At 45.1% G+C, this 19460-nt stretch overlaps 1 protein-coding gene across 1 annotated transcript in view; it reads right to left on the bottom strand.

The window, feature by feature from the left end:
* Nucleotides 1-18731, bottom strand: part of RAP1GAP (RAP1 GTPase activating protein) — an 870529-nt gene extending 851798 nt beyond the window's left edge. Inside the window, exon 1 of the mRNA XM_086921674.1 lies at nucleotides 18602-18731. Within this exon, the coding sequence (XP_086777800.1) occupies nucleotides 18602-18645 (44 nt within the window). The 5' untranslated portion in view covers nucleotides 18646-18731. The remainder of the gene's footprint in view (nucleotides 1-18601) is intronic.
* Between the last annotated feature and the right edge of the window lie 729 nt (nucleotides 18732-19460).

Raw genomic sequence — 19460 nt, 5'->3', positions numbered from 1 at the left:
AGCCGCAAAGCTCTGGAACCATCTTCCCGACACCATCAGACTGGAAGTGAACCATCTCAAGTTCAGGAGAATGTTAAAGACCTTTCTGTTTTCCTGAACCAGGGGGAATGACTCGGGCACTGAATGCGCTGGGATGCCTCCGGGTAGCCATGCGCTATATAAGTATGTAGTCATTCATTCACTACTGTGTGTCAAAATGAAAGGGCAGGAATGCGCTGTATCTAGAAGATACTGCGCATTCCTGCCCTTCTCCCCTGCGCTGGCACACAAACAGCAGCCGTGTGCCAGCACAGACACCCATGCATCACTTTGCAAGGATGCCTGCACTGAGAGGATGATTGTTTTGTTTAGGAAGGGACACCTTCTTGCACAAATACAGTGATTTAAGGCATTTTCCTCTATCCGTGCTACAGAATGCAGCACATATAGAAAGAGAAAAAAGCGAGGAGAAATAAAAGTATTTCTCAGTCGTTGCTCCTCCTTACACCTCCCCTGGGGAGGTGTAGGATTCTTACGCATTCCCAGGCTTACAAAATGGTGTAAATCTAGGAATGCGTCAAGTTCCATGGATGTTGCATGGGAGCACACACAGCAACACCCACGAAACGCCCCTTTCATGCAGAGTTATGCGTGAAAGGGAAATATATTTACAAGACCATGAAAATTCATGTAGGGTGACTTTACATGGCGTTGTAAATATGGGAAAGCCCACTGCGCTGCTGGTGCGTCAATAAAAGTGACGCATCAGTGGTGCAATGGGCTTCTAAATAAGCCCCTGAATCTTCAGCACTCACACCAACAATGTAAACAGGAGACTGCACAAAACACCTATGCTAACCCGTGACAAGTGCATTATAACTCCTTTGTACAAAGCAGAACTATCATAAAAAAAATGTGTTTCATGTGCCCCTGCTATACTTCCAAGATGGCCGCTACAAACAACATGGCCATCATCTAGAAGCTGTGTAAAATAATGGTCTAGGGTGACCAAATGTTATTTTCCATACTTTCAAGATGGCCAATGTGTTGTGTCAACACGCAACTTGACGATCATCATGGAAGTATAGAAAGTGGTTAGGTTGAAAGTGTCTGCTAAATTAGGAGAATTGGCGCCCTCAAATTTTGAAGGCCATTACTCGGCCTTTGTGTCACAAACAGTCCAGCGGGTGGGTTTTGGTGTTACTGAGACAAATTGTCACTTTTAAGTGTCAGTTTTAAATGCTACGATAAAAACCATATCAGCTGTTTGGACATGCCGCTCAATTCCATGATTTAAAATGATGCGGTCAAATTAGACTTTCCGCAAAGTGTGTATATTACCAAAAAATTGTAAATCCTGGCTTAAAAAGATTAGACCTGTGAGAGAAGTTGGATTTCTCCAGAGTTTCCCCAGCTGTCTTCCTTAACACCCCCTAGAATGGGAAAGCTGGGCAATACAGGGGGATAATCGCAACTATGGGGGTCAGAGAGGTTTACATCAATTACAGAATTGGCTGATGAATACGGTTAATATTTCTTTTTTTTGGGGGGTAAATACCTCAAATGGAGAAGCTATTTACTTTAGAAAGGATCATGTACAATGACTTTAACTTATGAGATCGCCTTTGGGAAGTACTTTGGCATGGGTTACATTGCAGGGATCTGAGGGAACCCAGCTGCACCTATTAAAAACTAGCATAAAAAGATTCAGACAAGATAGGCATCTAACATTAGTACAAAATTCTAAGATGTGAATGGACATAGAGCGATAGACATACCCAGGCTCTTTTATATTCAAAGCTCAGGAGGATATAGTATATTTCAATCTATCAGCGTTACTATACACCTGCAGGTCTCCATAACATCCCCATAAGATTTCTGATAAATACAGCAATATGTGCATCAGGTGTCGTATGGATATTGGAAGTTAGGTACTTTTTCTGTGGTTCTGTGCCAACCTGGATAATTTCTGACCATCCATTTTGAAGCAATAAGCCAGATCAGGCAAGTATAGTTTCCAATTGTTCCATTTGTGACTTTAATTTAGTACTGTTGAAAGGATTTAATCTATTCCTGGTCTACAACTAATCTGATGTACGTAAAATGTTGTCAGCGAGGACCTTACTGGCATTGAGATGGCGATCTAAAGAGGTACCAACCACAGAGGCCTGACGGCATCAATGGAAATCCATTATGATTTCTGAAAGGATCTATTAAAACGGAGGTTCTCAGATGAAGAAGTTTAAGACAAAATGGGGAAATATATTTGATTGAGCTGATCGAGTTATTTGAGATATAAAGGCATTATATATTATAATTATTTGTGTAATGTAATTTTTTTTACTACTCGTGGGATTTATGGTACATTTTATTTTAGTAAATGCAGTTATGTATATTAACCCCTTCACTGCGGCGGCTATTCCGCCGCAGTGCTAAGGGGGTGGGGGGGCCGCGAACCGAGCTCATGACGGAACTGCTCCGTCACGGCACGCGGGTGAGCTGTGCTTGTGATGGAACGGTTCCGTCACGGCCCCGCCCGCACTTCAGAACGTTAGCGCAGGCGCGGAATTCGCGCCACGCAGGCGTGGCGAGAGGGCCGTGACGGAACCTTTCCGTCACCAGTACAGCCCACCCGAGGCTCGTGACGGAACGGTTCCGTCACGAGCATGGGAGGGGTTAAAGGGTTTTCTTTTTTGTTTATCTGCCTTTCTAAACTAAAATAAAATAAATGGAGGCTGGAAAAGCACAATTCCCCGTTGGTTGGACACCACCATTGGCTTTGTAAATGCAGGTGCATTTTTACAGGCATTGGCAAATCTAACAAGCACTGACAAAAGTGTAACCAGTATCCTTTACCAGTGGTGGCTGCTACTCAAATGTTAATTCGTGTTGAGTCACTGTCAAGGAAAACCTAAGAAAGGAATGGGCTGACATACAAAATGCTTGTGAGTTACCTGTGACAACTAACACATTTAAGAAAAAAGCAGACAGCTGTGTAGGTGTACAAAAAGAGCGAACTCTGCAATCTATGGGTGGCCATAATCAGGACCTTCGCGAGGTTGTGGTTGCTTAATAAATAACTTTGCACAGCCCTATTCAGGTTGCTTGTGCTGGTGAGGTAGATGTGTGCACTGAAAGCATATCCTCCATTTGAGCTCACGCCATGCTTTCTGGACATCTCTTTTCCATTTCATCTCCTCCAGGGACTTGTCAAAATGTGCTTTCTAATTTACAGTGTGTCATAGACACAGGATGCATTAGCCAGACAAGCCTGTTTCTGACCTTCAGAGTTTCCTCACTCAACTGCCCATCAACAAATTGCATCCAATCTGCTGAAAAGCAAAATGGCAAATGACAGCCTCCCTTATACAAAGAGCATACATAGCAACTGCCTCAGCAGTAAAAGTCTTTATCACAGAGACCAGATACAGCATGAGCACCAGCTGTGAAAGCCTCCTTCACACACACGCAGATCAGCTACAGCAGCAGTGCAAGCTTCCCTCACACACAGGGCAGTTACACCATGTGCATCAGCAGTGAAAGCATTTCCCACTCAGAGAATAGGTGTTTCATGGACAGCAGCAGCATGGCAAGCTTCCCTCGCACAGAGAACAGGGACAACAAGGGCATCAGCAGTGCAAGCCTCCCTCACATATTGAAACAGGTACAGCATCAATGGTAACAACAACAACCTCTCTCAGAGAACAGGTAACACATGGACAGTGGCAGCACAAGCCTCCCACACTCACAGAACAGGCACAGTAAGGGCATCAGCAGTGAAAGCCTCTCTCACTCAAAGACCAGGTTTAGTGTCTGCAAGCATCCCTCACTCAGAGAAAAGGGACAACTATGGCATCAACATTGCAAGCCTTCCTCACACATAGAAACAAGTACAGCATGAACATCAACATCAAGAGCCTTTCTCAGAGAATAGATACAACATGAACAGGGACAGCACAGGTCTCCAAAGCTCATAGAAAAGGTACAGCATGGACATCCGCAGTAAAAGCCTCTCTCACTCAAAGAACATAGTGTGCAAGCTTCCCTCACACAGAGAATAGGTAAAGATGAGCACCAGTGGTCGAAGCATTCCTTATTTCGCAAAACAGCAGCTGCAGTTTTATGGCAGCTTTCCCTTCACATACATTCAGTAGGTTCAGCATCAACATCAGTAGTGCATGCTTCCTGAGCATGCAGTCTTGTAATAAAACATTAATTTATGGGGTTCTAATGCACAATATCTCGATGGACTCCTAAGACTGACAACACCCATGGTATGCTTGCTCAACGATTAATGTGCAACACACAAACACCATAAGGTTTAATAAAAGTGTAATTTGCCATCTCCTGGTTAAAAACTGCTGAGTGTGTCCTCCTGAGAGGTAAAAAAGTGACCCTGGGTGTAGTTTGCGTAGTAGCACTACGCATAGCTAAACAAAGAGCACTTCACACTACGCACTCTACACGTAGCTACGCGAACTGCTTAGTGCGGTAGGGAAAATGCTGTTCGCAACGATTGCACAGTGCCGGATGCTTGTCCGCACTGTGCAATCATTGCAAACGGCATCATGCACAGTGCGAGCGGTCGTTTTCTGCCGCTCGAGTAGATTTGTACTCGAGCGGCAGCTTTCTCTACGTGGACAGGTGGTTTCTCATTGTGAGCAGTCACGAGCATACGCGACTACTCGCAATGAGAAACACGACCTCCCCGCATTGAGATTCTCGCTGGGAGGTTTATTTTCCACCCTTGCGATTGGCAACTTGATGTTGTTGATCGCGAATGAGGAAAAAGTCTCACCGGGATGTTCATTTTGCTCGCTCATGGTCGTGAACTTGACGTTGAGGACCGCAAGCGAGCAAAAAATACCCGGTACGCGTTTTTGCACTGTGCTACATGCGATTCGCGTAGCATGTAGTTGTGCAAACTCCGCACACTCTGCGAGCGTAGCGTAGTGTTCTGCCCAGGGTTAGGAAAAAGGTTGCTGTCTGTGATGTGCCACTGCATGCACAGTGAATGGATACAGTATATGAAGCTATATAGTGCAACGTTTTCCTCACTTGCACTTACTAGGGACCTGGCATCATATGGGCATCTTTCCACCACTCAAAGAACAGGTATACCCTGTGGCATATTGTAGAATTATTTCCCACTAATGTGGTGAATGTGCCTTAAAAGGCATTCAGTCAAGTTACCTCACAAATATTCAAAGCACAGACCTGAGCACGGCCCCACGGACTAGAGAGAATTGCATGCAATACAGGGACTGCAGAGGCCAACATTATGGACTTTGGTACAGCTGGGCCAGCAGCCAGCTGTTCGAGCATTCCTCACAATACAGAACAGGTAAAGCATATGCAGCAGCAATGCAAACTCATCGCACTGAATAGCAGCACAGCCGGTAACAATGTGGTCATGGCAGTGGCTGTGTAAGCTTCCCTCACAAATCAACAATAGGATCCAGCGGCGGCTCATCTGCTAAGGGGGAGGACCGTCGCCCCACTGCTCTCAGAGCAGTGTAAAAAATAAAAATAAAAAGATAACGTTATTATCATTTTATTTTTTGTACCATCTACAAGGCTATATTAGGGTGGGGCTGAGGTCACAGGGAGTAGGAGTGGTTTGTGCACCTTAAGTGCGCATGACAAACAGTCATGCACACTTCGCATTTCTCTACCTGGCTATATTTCACAATTGGGTGGAGAAGTGTCCCAAGGCTCCCAGGAACTGTCTGAGTGGGCAGGTGTTTTTTTAAAAAATATATTATCCTCGCCACCCCCACTCCGTAGCAGCCGTCACTGATAGGTTCAGCAGTAAAAAAAAATTGAACATGTGGAATTGTCAAAACAGTAAAGCCAGCAGTAAAACAAGTTTATAACAGGCCTCAAAAGGTAGCAAATGTGCATTCTTTCAATACACAAGCAAATGGCATCAGGCGTCAACACTGCAAGTTTCTTCTCCACACAGACAACATGTACACCATGGGGATCAAGCTTCTATCACACAGGGAAAATGTACAGCAAGTGCCTGTCTGTGTATGTGTCTGCTTTGGCGCTGTTTAGAAAAGCCCTATGAAGTCACTGTAAGATTCCTCCTACACTGCTGTTAAATATGTGACCAGTTTGACTACAAACTGGTGGGAGATCTCTCTACAAACTTTTTCCGTTATTGACCTCCCACTAGAGCATACATTCGTTATGAGTTCAGCAGAAATTAAGATACAAAAATAGAGTGACTTACTTGTAAGGAAATTCACAGACATATTCACAAAGTAAATACAGAGGGCGCAAACAATGATGCATAAAATAAAATTTGCTATTCTTAACTCCATCTACATATCTTGAAGATATATTTATATTGTCGAGGTCCATATATGTGGATTTAGTATGGAACAGCTTTACCTACATATTATTACCGTCACAATAGTTTGGCAGTCGATATTTCTGGCTGTAAAATGCTTTTAACACAATATTTAAAGTTCGATATTCTGGTGGTATGGTATGAGGCAAGAAGCCAGTAATGTGGATCAAAACACGAACTGTCCCATTCTGGTTGGTTGTACTTCTTCAGATGTGTCTCCCAGTTAAGCATGGGCGAATTTTGCGGATCTCGCGTTCGCGAATTTTGCGGATTTGCGGATTCGCAATCCGCAAAATCCGCGAATTCCCGCGAATTTGCGGATTTTTTTTTTTTTGTGTTCGCCCGTGTTTCTGCCAGTTCGCGAGGGTTTTGTACACTTTCGCAAATTGCGAACTTACCTGTCGGGTCGCAAGTTTCGCGAACTTGTTGTTTCTACGTGTCCAGCCTGTTTGGGACACTCTTCTTCATCACTGCCACTCTCTGTCACCACTGCCACTCTCTGACTACTCATGCCACCCTCTGGCCCACCCATGCCACCCTCTGTTTCATCACCACACCCTCTGGTTGTCCAGTGTACATTATTTTCGGCAAAGCAAAGCACACCTTCCCTGCCTCAAGTGACCTGAATTAATTTGGGGCTGATTAATGTGTCACAGAATATTTTTTTAGCTGGCACCTGCTTCCTTAGTGCGCCCTGATTAGTGATCTTTTGCACTTGCTAAGTGCTTTCATTGTTGCAAAATTAGTTACAACACCTGCCCTGCCCCAACTGACAATAATGAATTAGGGGCTGATTAATGGATTTTAACTTCCAGCCTGGCTCCTGCTTGTCTCCCTTAGCTGTAATTCAGGACCTTTGTGGCATATGTGTAACTATTCTGAGGTTCAGAGCAGGGTCACATAATAGTTTCAACTGGCAACTGAACTCTGGAGGGGCCCCTCAGGAAGCACTACAGGAAATGGCTACTAATGATGAGCCTGAACTTTTGAACCTGGTAAGTAGTTACTTTCAGTTTTGCTAAGATCGTATTTCTGCAATTTTGCACTTATTCGCGGGGCGCAAACTCACGCGAACTCACGCAAACAGTGCGAGCAGTGCGAGCAAAATCCGCTGCTCGCGGATTTGCGGATTTTGCGGGAGATTCGCAAATCTCGCGGATTGCGGATTTCCCGAAAATCCGCAAAATCCGCGAGCGGAACGGATTTTCCGCCCATGCCTACTCCCAGTCCATCCATCATCACTATAGACATGTCTCCTAATAGGCACAGTGTCACTGTCACTGTGTATTGCTTCAGTCCTGTCTCTCGGCAGGCCTATTATTGATCTGTTGTGTCTCGCCAATAGGGGTTCTATTTCTGTCTTCCTGTAGTAGTTGTTTTGTCACTGGTGTTTTTATCAGAGGACTGTGTACTGCTAAGATTCGGCCTTCATAGAGACCACACACTACTTTGGCTATCTTTGGCCGTATTTTGTGTGATGACTCTAGTGTGGTGCAAATCTAGCAGGGTGGGCTTTTGTGTGGCACAAGGACATTTTACTCTAAAAAATCTTTGGTGATATTGGCCATAGGTCATCTATTGTTTGGACGCCATATCATCTTTGTTAATATGACACCAGCATCGGAAGTTGTTATGTTGGACAATGTGAACATTTATAATTACATATGGAACAATTAGGAAGTGTGCTGTTCCTGTGGGTTTTTGTTCTGTTCTGTGTCCCCTTTACTCACTGTTGGCCCCTCTTTTTCCTCTATAAAGGACAATTGTGAGATCATGTCGAAAAGGAGATTTTGCATCCACACTAGTTAATTTCTAAATTTTCCAATTTCAAGTTAAAATCTTGAATATGCTTTTTTTTCTGGAACCTTTATAAGCACGATTAGTAGGTATTTCCACTTCATTACCATCAAAAAGGAATTTGAATTTGTTTTGGCTGTGCACGTTTCTTTATAAGCTTTGGTAAGTCTATGGGCCGGAGCTCATGGGAACAGGGCAGCATTATTTTATGTCTAGGCTCCTTCATCAGATATCAATGGGGAATGGATCACTTGACCTGAGTAACCAGGGTTTGCAAAGTTCGTGTAGTATACCGATAAAAAACCCTCATTCACGTACAGAAGTCGGAAAGGCGGTATATCTTGATTCTCCGCCCTGCTTTAGAAACGTGACAAAAACAACAAGTGATGGACCGAATGTGGATCAATGTCACACATTCCCCCAGTCAAAAGATCTGGGCCCAAATCCATCGTTTTTTTGCACTCCACACCACCCTGGGTTAGACAATGGCGATATGCAAATCAGCTCTGACCCTGTTGCCCCATGGGAACAGTCCAGTCCGAACTACAAAAGCCATGTCCTTCCCAGAACGGAATCAAGCATCCGAGGACCGGACCGGTTTCGAGGTAACACCTCTCATCAGCCCGGCTAGCTTGACTCCAAGTGGTGTGGAGTGCCTGGGACCCACGTCTGGGCATCCCCAGCGCACTTAGGGCGGCAATTGCAGAAACAACAAGTGATGGACCGAATGTGGATCAATGTCACACATTCCCCCAGTCAAAAGATCTGGACCCAAATCCATCGTTTTTTTGCACTCCACACCACCCTGGGTTAGACAATGGCGATATGCAAATCAGCTCTGACCCTGTTGCCCCATGGGAACAGTCCAGTCCGAACTACAAAAGCCATGTCCTTCCCAGAACGGAATCAAGCATCCGAGGACCGGACCGGTTTCGAGGTAACACCTCTCATCAGCCCGGCTAGCTTGACTCCAAGTGGTGTGGAGTGCCTGGGACCCACGTCTGGGCATCCCCAGCGCACTTAGGGCGGCAATTGCAAAAACAACAAGTGATGGACCGAATGTGGATCAATGTCACACATTCCCCCAGTCAAAAGATCTGGGCCCAAATCCATCGTTTTTCTGCACTCCACACCACCCTGGGTTAGACAATGGCGATATGCAAATCAGCTCTGACCCTGTTGCCCCATGGGAACAGTCCAGTCCGAACTACAAAAGCCATGTCCTTCCCAGAACGGAATCAAGCATCCGAGGACCGGACCGGTTTCGAGGTAACACCTCTCATCAGCCCGGCTAGCTTGACTCCAAGTGGTGTGGAGTGCCTGGGACCCACGTCTGGGCATCCCCAGCGCACTTAGGGCGGCAATTGCAAAAACAACAAGTGATGGACCGAATGTGGATCAATGTCACACATTCCCCCAGTCAAAAGATCTGGGCCCAAATCCATCGTTTTTTTGCACTCCACACCACCCTGGGTTAGACAATGGCGATATGCAAATCAGCTCTGACCCTGTTGCCCCATGGGAACAGTCCAGTCCGAACTACAAAAGCCATGTCCTTCCCAGAACGGAATCAAGCATCCGAGGACCGGACCGGTTTCGAGGTAACACCTCTCATCAGCCCGGCTAGCTTGACTCCAAGTGGTGTGGAGTGCCTGGGACCCACGTCTGGGCATCCCCAGCGCACTTAGGGCGGCAATTGCAAAAACAACAAGTGATGGACCGAATGTGGATCAATGTCACACATTCCCCCAGTCAAAAGATCTGGGCCCAAATCCATCGTTTTTTTGCACTCCACACCACCCTGGGTTAGACAATGGCGATATGCAAATCAGCTCTGACCCTGTTGCCCCATGGGAACAGTCCAGTCCGAACTACAAAAGCCATGTCCTTCCCAGAACGGAATCAAGCATCCAAGGACCGGACCGGTTTCGAGGTAACACCTCTCATCAGCCCGGCTAGCTTGACTCCAAGTGGTGTGGAGTGCCTGGGACCCACGTCTGGGCATCCCCAGCGCACTTAGGGCGGCAATTGCAAAAACAACAAGTGATGGACCGAATGTGGATCAATGTCACACATTCCCCCAGTCAAAAGATCTGGGCCCAAATCCATCGTTTTTTTGCACTCCACACCACCCTGGGTTAGACAATGGCGATATGCAAATCAGCTCTGACCCTGTTGCCCCATGGGAACAGTCCAGTCCGAACTACAAAAGCCATGTCCTTCCCAGAACGGAATCAAGCATCCGAGGACCGGACCGGTTTCGAGGTAACACCTCTCATCAGCCCGGCTAGCTTGACTCCAAGTGGTGTGGAGTGCCTGGGACCCACGTCTGGGCATCCCCAGCGCACTTAGGGCGGCAATTGCAAAAACAACAAGTGATGGACCGCATGGGGCACAGGGTCAGAGCTGATTTGCATATCGCCATTGTCTAACCCAGGGTGGTGTGGAGTGCAAAAAAACGATGGATTTGGGCCCAGATCTTTCGACTGGGGTGAATGTGTGACATTGATCCATATTCGGTCCATCACCTGTTTTGTTTGCAATACCGCCATAAGTGCGCTGGGGATGCTCAGACGTGGGTCCCAGGCACTCCACACCACTGGAGTCAAGCTAGCCGGGCTGATGAGAGGTGTTACCTCGAAACCGGTCCGGTCCTCGGATGCTTGATTCCGTTCTGGGAAGGACATGGCTTTTGTAGTTCGGACTGGACTGTTCCCATGGGGCACAGGGTCAGAGCTGATTTGCATATCGCCATTGTCTAACCCAGGGTGGTGTGGAGTGCAAAAAAACGATGGATTTGGGCCCAGATCTTTGGACTGGGGTGAATGTGTGACATTGATCCATATTCGGTCCATCACCTGTTTTGTTTGCAATACCGCCATAAGTGCGCTGGGGATGCTCAGACGTGGGTCCTAGGCACTCCACACCACTGGAGTCAAGCTAGCCGGGCTGATGAGAGGTGTTACCTCGAAACCGGTCCGGTCCTCGGATGCTTGATTCCGTTCTGGGAAGGACATGGCTTTTGTAGTTCGGACTGGACTGTTCCCATGGGGCACAGGGTCAGAGCTGATTTGCATATCGCCATTGTCTAACCCAGGGTGGTGTGGAGTGCAAAAAAACGATGGATTTGGGCCCAGATCTTTGGACTGGGGTGAATGTGTGACATTGATCCATATTCGGTCCATCACCTGTTTTGTTTAGAAACGTGACAGCATCATCATTGAGTTAGTTTTGTATGCTTCCTCCATTCAGAGGTAAACCACTGGTTATTTCAGTTGTGATCAAAGAAAGGTGGGGGTGTTATAGTTAAGTGAATATCAAAAGTAGGTGTTGAAATCTCGTATGCCAAGATTTGTAAATTTAATCAGTCTGGGTTTGAGATGGTTAAAAAGTGTGTCGTGCGTAGGAAGACTTGTTATTAGTCTAACGCAATGAGAGTGTCCATAAAAAAGGTCGACATGTTTCAGCCCTTGTGGTTGCCCGTGTGGGTCAAGTGGGCTTTCTTCAGGATCGAAACAAGAAGGAGAATGTGGAGGCCGTATCTTGTTATGGTCTCATGGAATCTGGGTGTATTGACCCGATTCTCACGTGGTCAAATAGTACCTTAAGTCCTAAAATATGGACTTCTTCGGGCGGCCAGGGAGCTTTTTAACTGCTGCTGCACAGTGTAACACGACTTGCTTTCGCACTTCCTCTGACAGCCAGGTCCGGAAGAAAGCCCACTTGACCCACAAAGGCAACCACAAGGGCTGAAACATGTCGACCTTTTTTTATGGACACTCGCAGTGCGTTAGACCAATAACAAGTCTTCCCACGCACGACACAGTTTTTAAACATCTCAAACCCAGAATGATTAAATATACAAATCTGGGCATATGAGATTTTAACACCACCTTTTGATATTCACTTCACTATAACACCCCCACCTTTCTTTGATCACTACTGAAATAACCAGTGGTTTACCTCCAGATGGAGGAAGCATACAAAACTAACCCAATGATGATGCTGTCACGTTTCTAAACCAGGGTGGAGAATCAAGATGTACCACCTTTCCGACTTCTGTACGTGAATGAGGGTTTTTTATCTGTGTACGACATGAACTTTGCAACCCTGGTTACTCAGGTTAAGTGATCCATTCCCATTTGATATCTGATTACGAGGAAGGAAGCTGAATGGATCCCAGTTCCTTCTTTTTCCCCTCTTTTGATTTGATATAGGCTCCTTTATCCTCAATCCTAACACATTCTCACATTTATTTATAGTATTTTTGACACGCCTGAAGGTATACTCTTTCCCTGTTGATCAGAGTTCTTCGGTAATAGAACAAGGAAGGAACAAATATTACTAAGACTCTAACGTGGAACTATACAAATGATGTAACGTAACTAACACACTTGGTAATGCACAATTAAATTAATAAATACTTTAAAATGGAAATAATATTCCCTATTCCACTGAAAAAATATCAAATTAGGTAATGGTATATTTAAACTTAGTAAAAGTAGAGAAAGGTATAAAAACAGCAGTGTGGGCGAACCTGCTATTCATACTGGAGGAAAATAACAAATACTGCACCGCAGCTAATACTGTTATTTATACTGGAGAAAGGTAATACTGCACTGCGGCTGATACTGTTATTGATACTGGACTGGGGGAAAGTACAAAATACTGCACTGTGGCTGATACTCTTATTGATTGATACTGTGGAAAGGGACGAATACTAGAGGCTTGAAAAAATAACAAATACTGCACTGTGGCTGATACAGTAGTTGATACTGGAGGAAAGTAGCAAATACTGCACTGAGGCTGATACTGTTATTTATACTGGAGGAATGTAATACTGCACTGTGGCTGCACTGTGGCTGATATAGCAGTTGATACTGGACTGGAGGAAAGTAGTTGATACTGGACTGGAGGAAAGTACAAAATACTGCACTGTGGCTGATACTTTTATTGATACTGTGGAAAGGAACGAATACTACCGACTTGAAAAAATAAAAAATACTGCACTGTGGCTGATACTGCAGTTGATACTGGAGGAAAGTAACATATACTGCACTGCTGCTGATACTGTTATTGATACTGGAGGAAAGGAACGGATACTGCTCTGTGGCTGATACTGTTATCCATACTGGAGGAAAGCATCGAATACTGCACTGTGTCTGATACTGTTATTGATACTGGAGGAAAGGAACGGATACTGCTCTGTGGCTGATACTGTTATCCATACTGGAGGAAAGCATTGAATACTGCACTGTGTCTGATACTGTTATTGATACTGGAGGAAAGGAACGAATACTGCTCTGTGGCTGATACTGTTATCGGTACTGGAGGAAAGCATTGAATACTGCACTGTGGCTGATACTGTTATTATACTGGAAGAAAGTAATACTTCACTGTGGCTGGTACAGCAGTTGATACTGGAGGAAAGTAACAAATACTGCACTGTGCCTGATACTGTTATTGATACTGTGGAAAGGGACGAATACTGCAGACTTGACAAAATAACAAATACTGCACTGTGGCTGATACTGTTATTGATACTGGAGGAAAGGAACGAATACTGCACCGTGGCTGATACTGCAGCTGATACTGGAGGAAAGTAAAAAATACTGCACTGTGGCTGATACTGTTATTGATACTGGAGGGAACAGCCGCGGCCGGTGGTGGGAATACCTGCCGGCGGTGACGTGGGAAGGGGGAGGGGCAGGGTGGGGGGTAGTAATGTATGGATTACGGAGTTTAACAGGTAAGCAAACATATAAATAAATACAACGAAGTTCGTTGCGCGCCCTGCATCGCATTTGGTGATGCAGTGCACTCAACGAAATTCGTTTTATTTATATATATGTTAACTTACCTGTTAAGGTCCGTAATACATACATTACTACCCCCCACCCTGCCCCTCCCCCTCCCCACGTCACCACCCGCAGGTACTCCCACCACCGGTCGTGGCTGTGAGAGAAGCAACAAATAATACAGACTTGACAAAATACCAAATACTGCACTGTGGCTGATACTGTTATTGATACTGGAGGGAAGGCACCAATACTGTACGTTGCCACCAACACTAGGAGTGATTTTGAAGGAATGCAACAACCCCTCCATTGTGCATAACAACAAACAGTTTCAATGATATTCGAGGAATGCAACATAATAAGTACTCAGATGGTAACACTTTCAATTAATTACAGGGAAAACAACACATACTGTACTGAGGCCAGAGCATGTTCATCATTTCTGGATGAAATAAACGCAACGATCCCAACCAACAAAAAACTAGAGCGAATTCCACTCGCACGCACGAGAATGCCATAGAAGCAAGGAGAACGGCGGCCATGCATTGATTGGGTCACTGCGCGTGCAAGGCCGTCCATGCCTCTGCGAGCTGACCGCCTCATTCCAAACTGGCAGCAACTAAATCAGCACACTCGGAGCCATATTATGATGCCGCTTTCTGCGTCAGCGCAAGAGACGTCTGTGCGTCTTGGACACATACATTAACTCGAAATGTCTGAGGTAATGCATGTTTTGCTTACATCAGAGCTCGGAAAAACAGGGTATGTATTGACTGTTTCCGAGCTCTGCTTGGAGATGATTTCAGTTGATGTATGCACTCAAAACGCTGCAGAGGCAACTGCGCAGGCGCAGCTCAGAAAACGACATCCAAGTACGGCCCCTGGAGAGTCCGGTCTGAGACGGACAAGCCGCCGTTCACCTCCCCGGCTGGTGGCGCATTCCCACCTTTAAGGTCGAATTGGATACTGGCCTCATGAAAGCAAGAGTACGTAAAATGGGCTAATTGGATTTGCAGCAGTTCACAGTCGAATTCAAAGCACGTGTTCTGGACGGGAATGAAAGCCCCAGCTGCTGCTGTCTGTTCTTGTTCCTTAAAGCCAGATGAGTGACCAGGATGCTTTAACACACTGTTCCAGACAGAAGTTTCCACGGAGAGGCGTTTATTTTGCAGGCTTTCAGTATACTTTATTCGATGGCGCAGCAGGGATACCATGTCCCCTTCCCCTGTTTTTAAAGAAATAAAACGCCATTTTTGGAAGTCACATGGGTCCCTTATGTCCTTTACCTGTTAACTACTTCCCTGCAGGTATGACACATTAACGGATAATTTTGGGTGATTTGTAGCGTTTGGCCTGACTCTGTGACATTGGGTTACATTTTAAACCAATTTAAATGCCCGAGGACTGTAGTGTGAGTAAAAAGATACAAGGTGAGCCATGATACTGACAAAGTTCTACAATTACGTGATTTTGCGAAATGCCATGACTGGCCGGATCATAGCAGTTTTTTTTAATGGCAGACTGGAATGGGGGGCATGTGGAGGGGAAAAATACACTATGCTGAGAGTGGGTAAAAAAAAGCACTACGACACGAGGGCTTAAATATACAGAAAAAACAAGGCGACACGGCGGGAGGGGGCGGAGCGGGTAAACAAAGACGGACATGCACGCGCCCGTGACTTTTAAGGTCAATGCGCATGCGCATAAGCTTAATGCGCATGCGCATTGACCTTAAAAGTCACGGGCACTGCAAGGAATCGCCACGATTCCTTGCAGTGTAGATAAAGAGTGGATAACTCGCAATACTCTCGCCTTGCTCGATGCGCATGCGCATCGACAGGCGAGACCTAAAAAACCTTCTTAAGTTTGCCCTAAGCTTGGGAAAGTGATGCATGCTTAACGATTGTGCACTCCACAAAACTCTACTACAGATCCAGGGTCGTATCATGAACATGTGCACTTGTGCAAGGCATAGCTGTGCGTCTGTTTTTATGAGAGTGTACTGTCTAAAGTGCATGCACTTAACTCGGAAGTTCTCATTTTTACTTAGTGCTGAAGACATCAAAGTGCGAGAAGGGAGACAACTACTTCTGACCTGTGCTGTCTGCAGCACAATTACCTAAAAACTGCATTACTGCGCCATGCGTGCGCGTGCACACATTCATGGTATAGCCCCTGGGGAAGAGATTTGCTAGAGTGTAAATTTAGCAAAATATGGTATAGTTGTACATTTGTAATATTTACGAGGCTGTGCAGAAATGGGGATTCCTAGGATAAGATGATGTCCTGCATGTCCCTGGCCAACACAACAGTAGGTTGCTGCTATGAGATTGGCAGGGGATATGCAGCAGAAAGTAGATTGACATGGTAGCAACATTCAGGGTATTCATTCACAAAACTTCTGGAAAGCACCAAGTTTATCCGAGCATAAGTAGCGCAGAACGTGGTTAAATTGCACCAATCGTGTAGGTTTTGTGTGAATGGTGAGGTTTTAGAAAAAAAATAATTTAAAAGGTAGCAAAGCAAAAAAGTAGAGATAAGAATGAAGACAATTAGAGGGCGGAAAAATAGAATAACAAAAAATGAAGAAAAAATATGTGGATTACAATTGGGTTTGGAAATGGAGTTAGGATTTTTTTTTAAGTTAGGCTATGTTTACTAGGCAGGGTTAGTGCAACTTACAGAGTGATGGATGATGTAAGGAAAGATGTATGGGTTCGGACATGGGTAAGGATTAGGTTAAGGATTCAATTATAAATTGAGGATAGGCAAGGGATTAGGTTAGGATTAGGTTAACTTTTGGAGTTGGGTTTATAGTAAGGGAAGGTGTAAGCGGAAGCATTATAGTTTGGCCTGGTGTAAAGGCTGGTGCTAGGATTGTGGAAATGTTAGAGATTTGGTCAGGTTAGGTTTAGGAGTCGAGTTAACATTAGAGTAATGTAAACTGTGGGTGATGGTGTAATAAATAAATGTGGGTGAAAGATGGAGCAGTTGGTGGTATGGGGTAACCACTCATAAAATGACAGAGGCCTCATTGTGGATGAGTTGCCTAGTAACAGCAAATTGTAAACGCACACAGAGAAATGAAAAATGTTAGCAGCTCTTAATTTGTAAAAGAACAAGCGACGGTGCCGAAAGGTCCGCTGGAAACCCTGGTGCCCGACACTACCACACTTCCCTGTATGCACTCCGCAAGTGCATTTCCAGGGTATTCATCGATTGCCGCATTTTGTTGTTTTCTTCACTCAGTACACGGTGGCTTGCATTAGTTCTTTTGCAATGCCATGCAGCACTGCACTCATGGATAACTCTAAAGACCACACCGCTTACATGTACCCACGCATGGTTTACTACATGGAATACCAGGGCCTCCACCATTCTCCTCAGCGCATGGCAATGTTCAACACCTGAGTTTTTATACAAGAGTGATCTTCTTCTTACAACGTTTCTTCTGCCTTTTTACCCCTCTCTTTCTCCACAGGCAGCTTTCAAATATTCAAGCATGTAAATAAAACCATCCTGATGATGATCCCATTATTCCTTTAAAAGGGATCGAAACGTCGTCGACCTATGGAATAGTTTTGCGCAGACAACCAGTGTGTTATATTGGTGTGATAACTATTATGGATGGCTTGTTTTGTATTCTCATTGACCCAAAGCTTCCTTTTCCTTTTTCTTTTGCCTGAAAATCCTAATGTTTATTTGTATGTTTGTTTCTGTTCTCATGTACTGGATGCAGGACTGTATCCAACTTTACTGTTGGTTGCTCTTGAAAATGTTGAAAACATTCAATTGGTTAAACTGTGTGTCCGGCTGGACACAGTGGAATATAGTACTTATTACAGACTATATTTATTTAAGTGTTCTAAATGATTCTTTAAGGACCATTGTTATAATTTAAGGAAGCCCTGGGCCAGCGCTAACGGATGTCAGAGTGCTGAATACCAAGGTTGCGTAATCTTAATTTGATTTCATGCCTTTTTCATCCAACACGAGAAACTCTTTTCCTTTAACAAACTCTTTTAGGTTCTCTTTCATCCCTGCCTTTTTTATTGTCACTATGTTTCTCTTCGTCCTACTTTCCCCGTTTTGCATTTTTCTCTCTCTTGCAAGCACCAGCTCAAATTAAGCACTGAATACAAGTAAACAGAACATTTCATCAATTAAGACTCTGTGATTCAGTTCAAGCTGTTCGGTGAATGTAACGCTCTGGTTAATAACTAATGATTTAAATACTGCACTGTGATTCGAACAGGCTTATCAATACCGGAGAAAACAAAACAGCAGTGTGGCAGTAAAACTTTGAGTAATCCTAGGGGGAATAATTAACTCTTTCTCAATTGAGACTTCAACTCTTACAGTGTAATAATCAAGGAAAGTAGTACATTCAGTAGCGCATTCCTAACATGGCCAGAAAATTACAGAACAGTAGCAGATAAATACATGCCACTCTCGTGCTTCCAGGAATACTGAAGATTGGGAAATACATTGCAATTTAAAGAGTTTGTAAAGTGTCGATTTACAGTAATTTCGCAGCACTTGTACGAAAGTAACAAGTGTAAGGCTGTTCTGCGCGTCTTTCTACCATTTCCAGGAACACTGATGAAAAGTAACAAAGCCCTACATTGTTCACACCAAATTACAGTCTGGAAATGCGACTGGCACGTACCCGCCGTAGGCTCCGAAGGTGAAGCTCCGCTTCCGGTGAGTCATGGCGGGGGGCCGCGCGCAGGTGCTGTCCCGGGGCAGTGCTGTCAGTCTGTCCCGCTGCCTCCAGCCTGCCCGGCGTGAGCCGCAGAGCCCGCCTCTCTCCTGGACCAGTCTTCCACCACCCCGCCTCCCAGCTCCCTTGGCATGAAGTGCCCCTGTGTGCTGCTCCGGCCAGGAACACGTCTCCCTCAGCGGGGGGTTCATTGCCCCGGTAGTTGCCCCTGGAAACCACGAAGTGCCTCTTATAGCGCCCACTCTTGCCCCTATTGCCCCTACCGCCTCCTTTAATACACACGAACGAGCACACGAAGGAAATGGGGAAATATCCTATTTTGCAACACACAAGTGTTTTGTTGTGTACTTTTAGCTCGCCGTTTGTTTTTTGTTTATAAAAATAAACAGCATTATGGATGGAGTGGGCGGGTGCTTCAGCGGGACAACTTGGACCCAAAATGAACTTCAAGAGAGGGAGGGAGGGTTGGGGGTGTTGGGGGGCTTGTGAGGACCGGAAGCATACATGCCAACATTTGGAAACAGGAATGAGGGAGATTTGGAAAACAATTTGTGAGGAATATGTTGCCTCCATTGACTTGCATTGAAGTGGGGACACCGGGCCACAGTGATCTGAGTGGCAGATTGAATTCTGATAATTAATGTATAATTCAAACAGCAGCTACGGGGACAATGTCCTTACAACGTATGCCATTACAACGTATGTCACTACAACACATGCCATTGCAACGCATTATAAGGTAAGTAATTGGTATTTTTTAGTTTTAGGGTGGATATGGGTTTTGGGGTTCATGGGGATAGTATTT

Source organism: Lissotriton vulgaris, chromosome 5 (genome assembly GCF_964263255.1).
Source record: "Lissotriton vulgaris chromosome 5, aLisVul1.2, whole genome shotgun sequence".
NCBI lineage: Eukaryota > Metazoa > Chordata > Amphibia > Caudata > Salamandridae > Lissotriton > Lissotriton vulgaris.
This window is presented reverse-complemented; position numbering and strand designations above follow the sequence as displayed.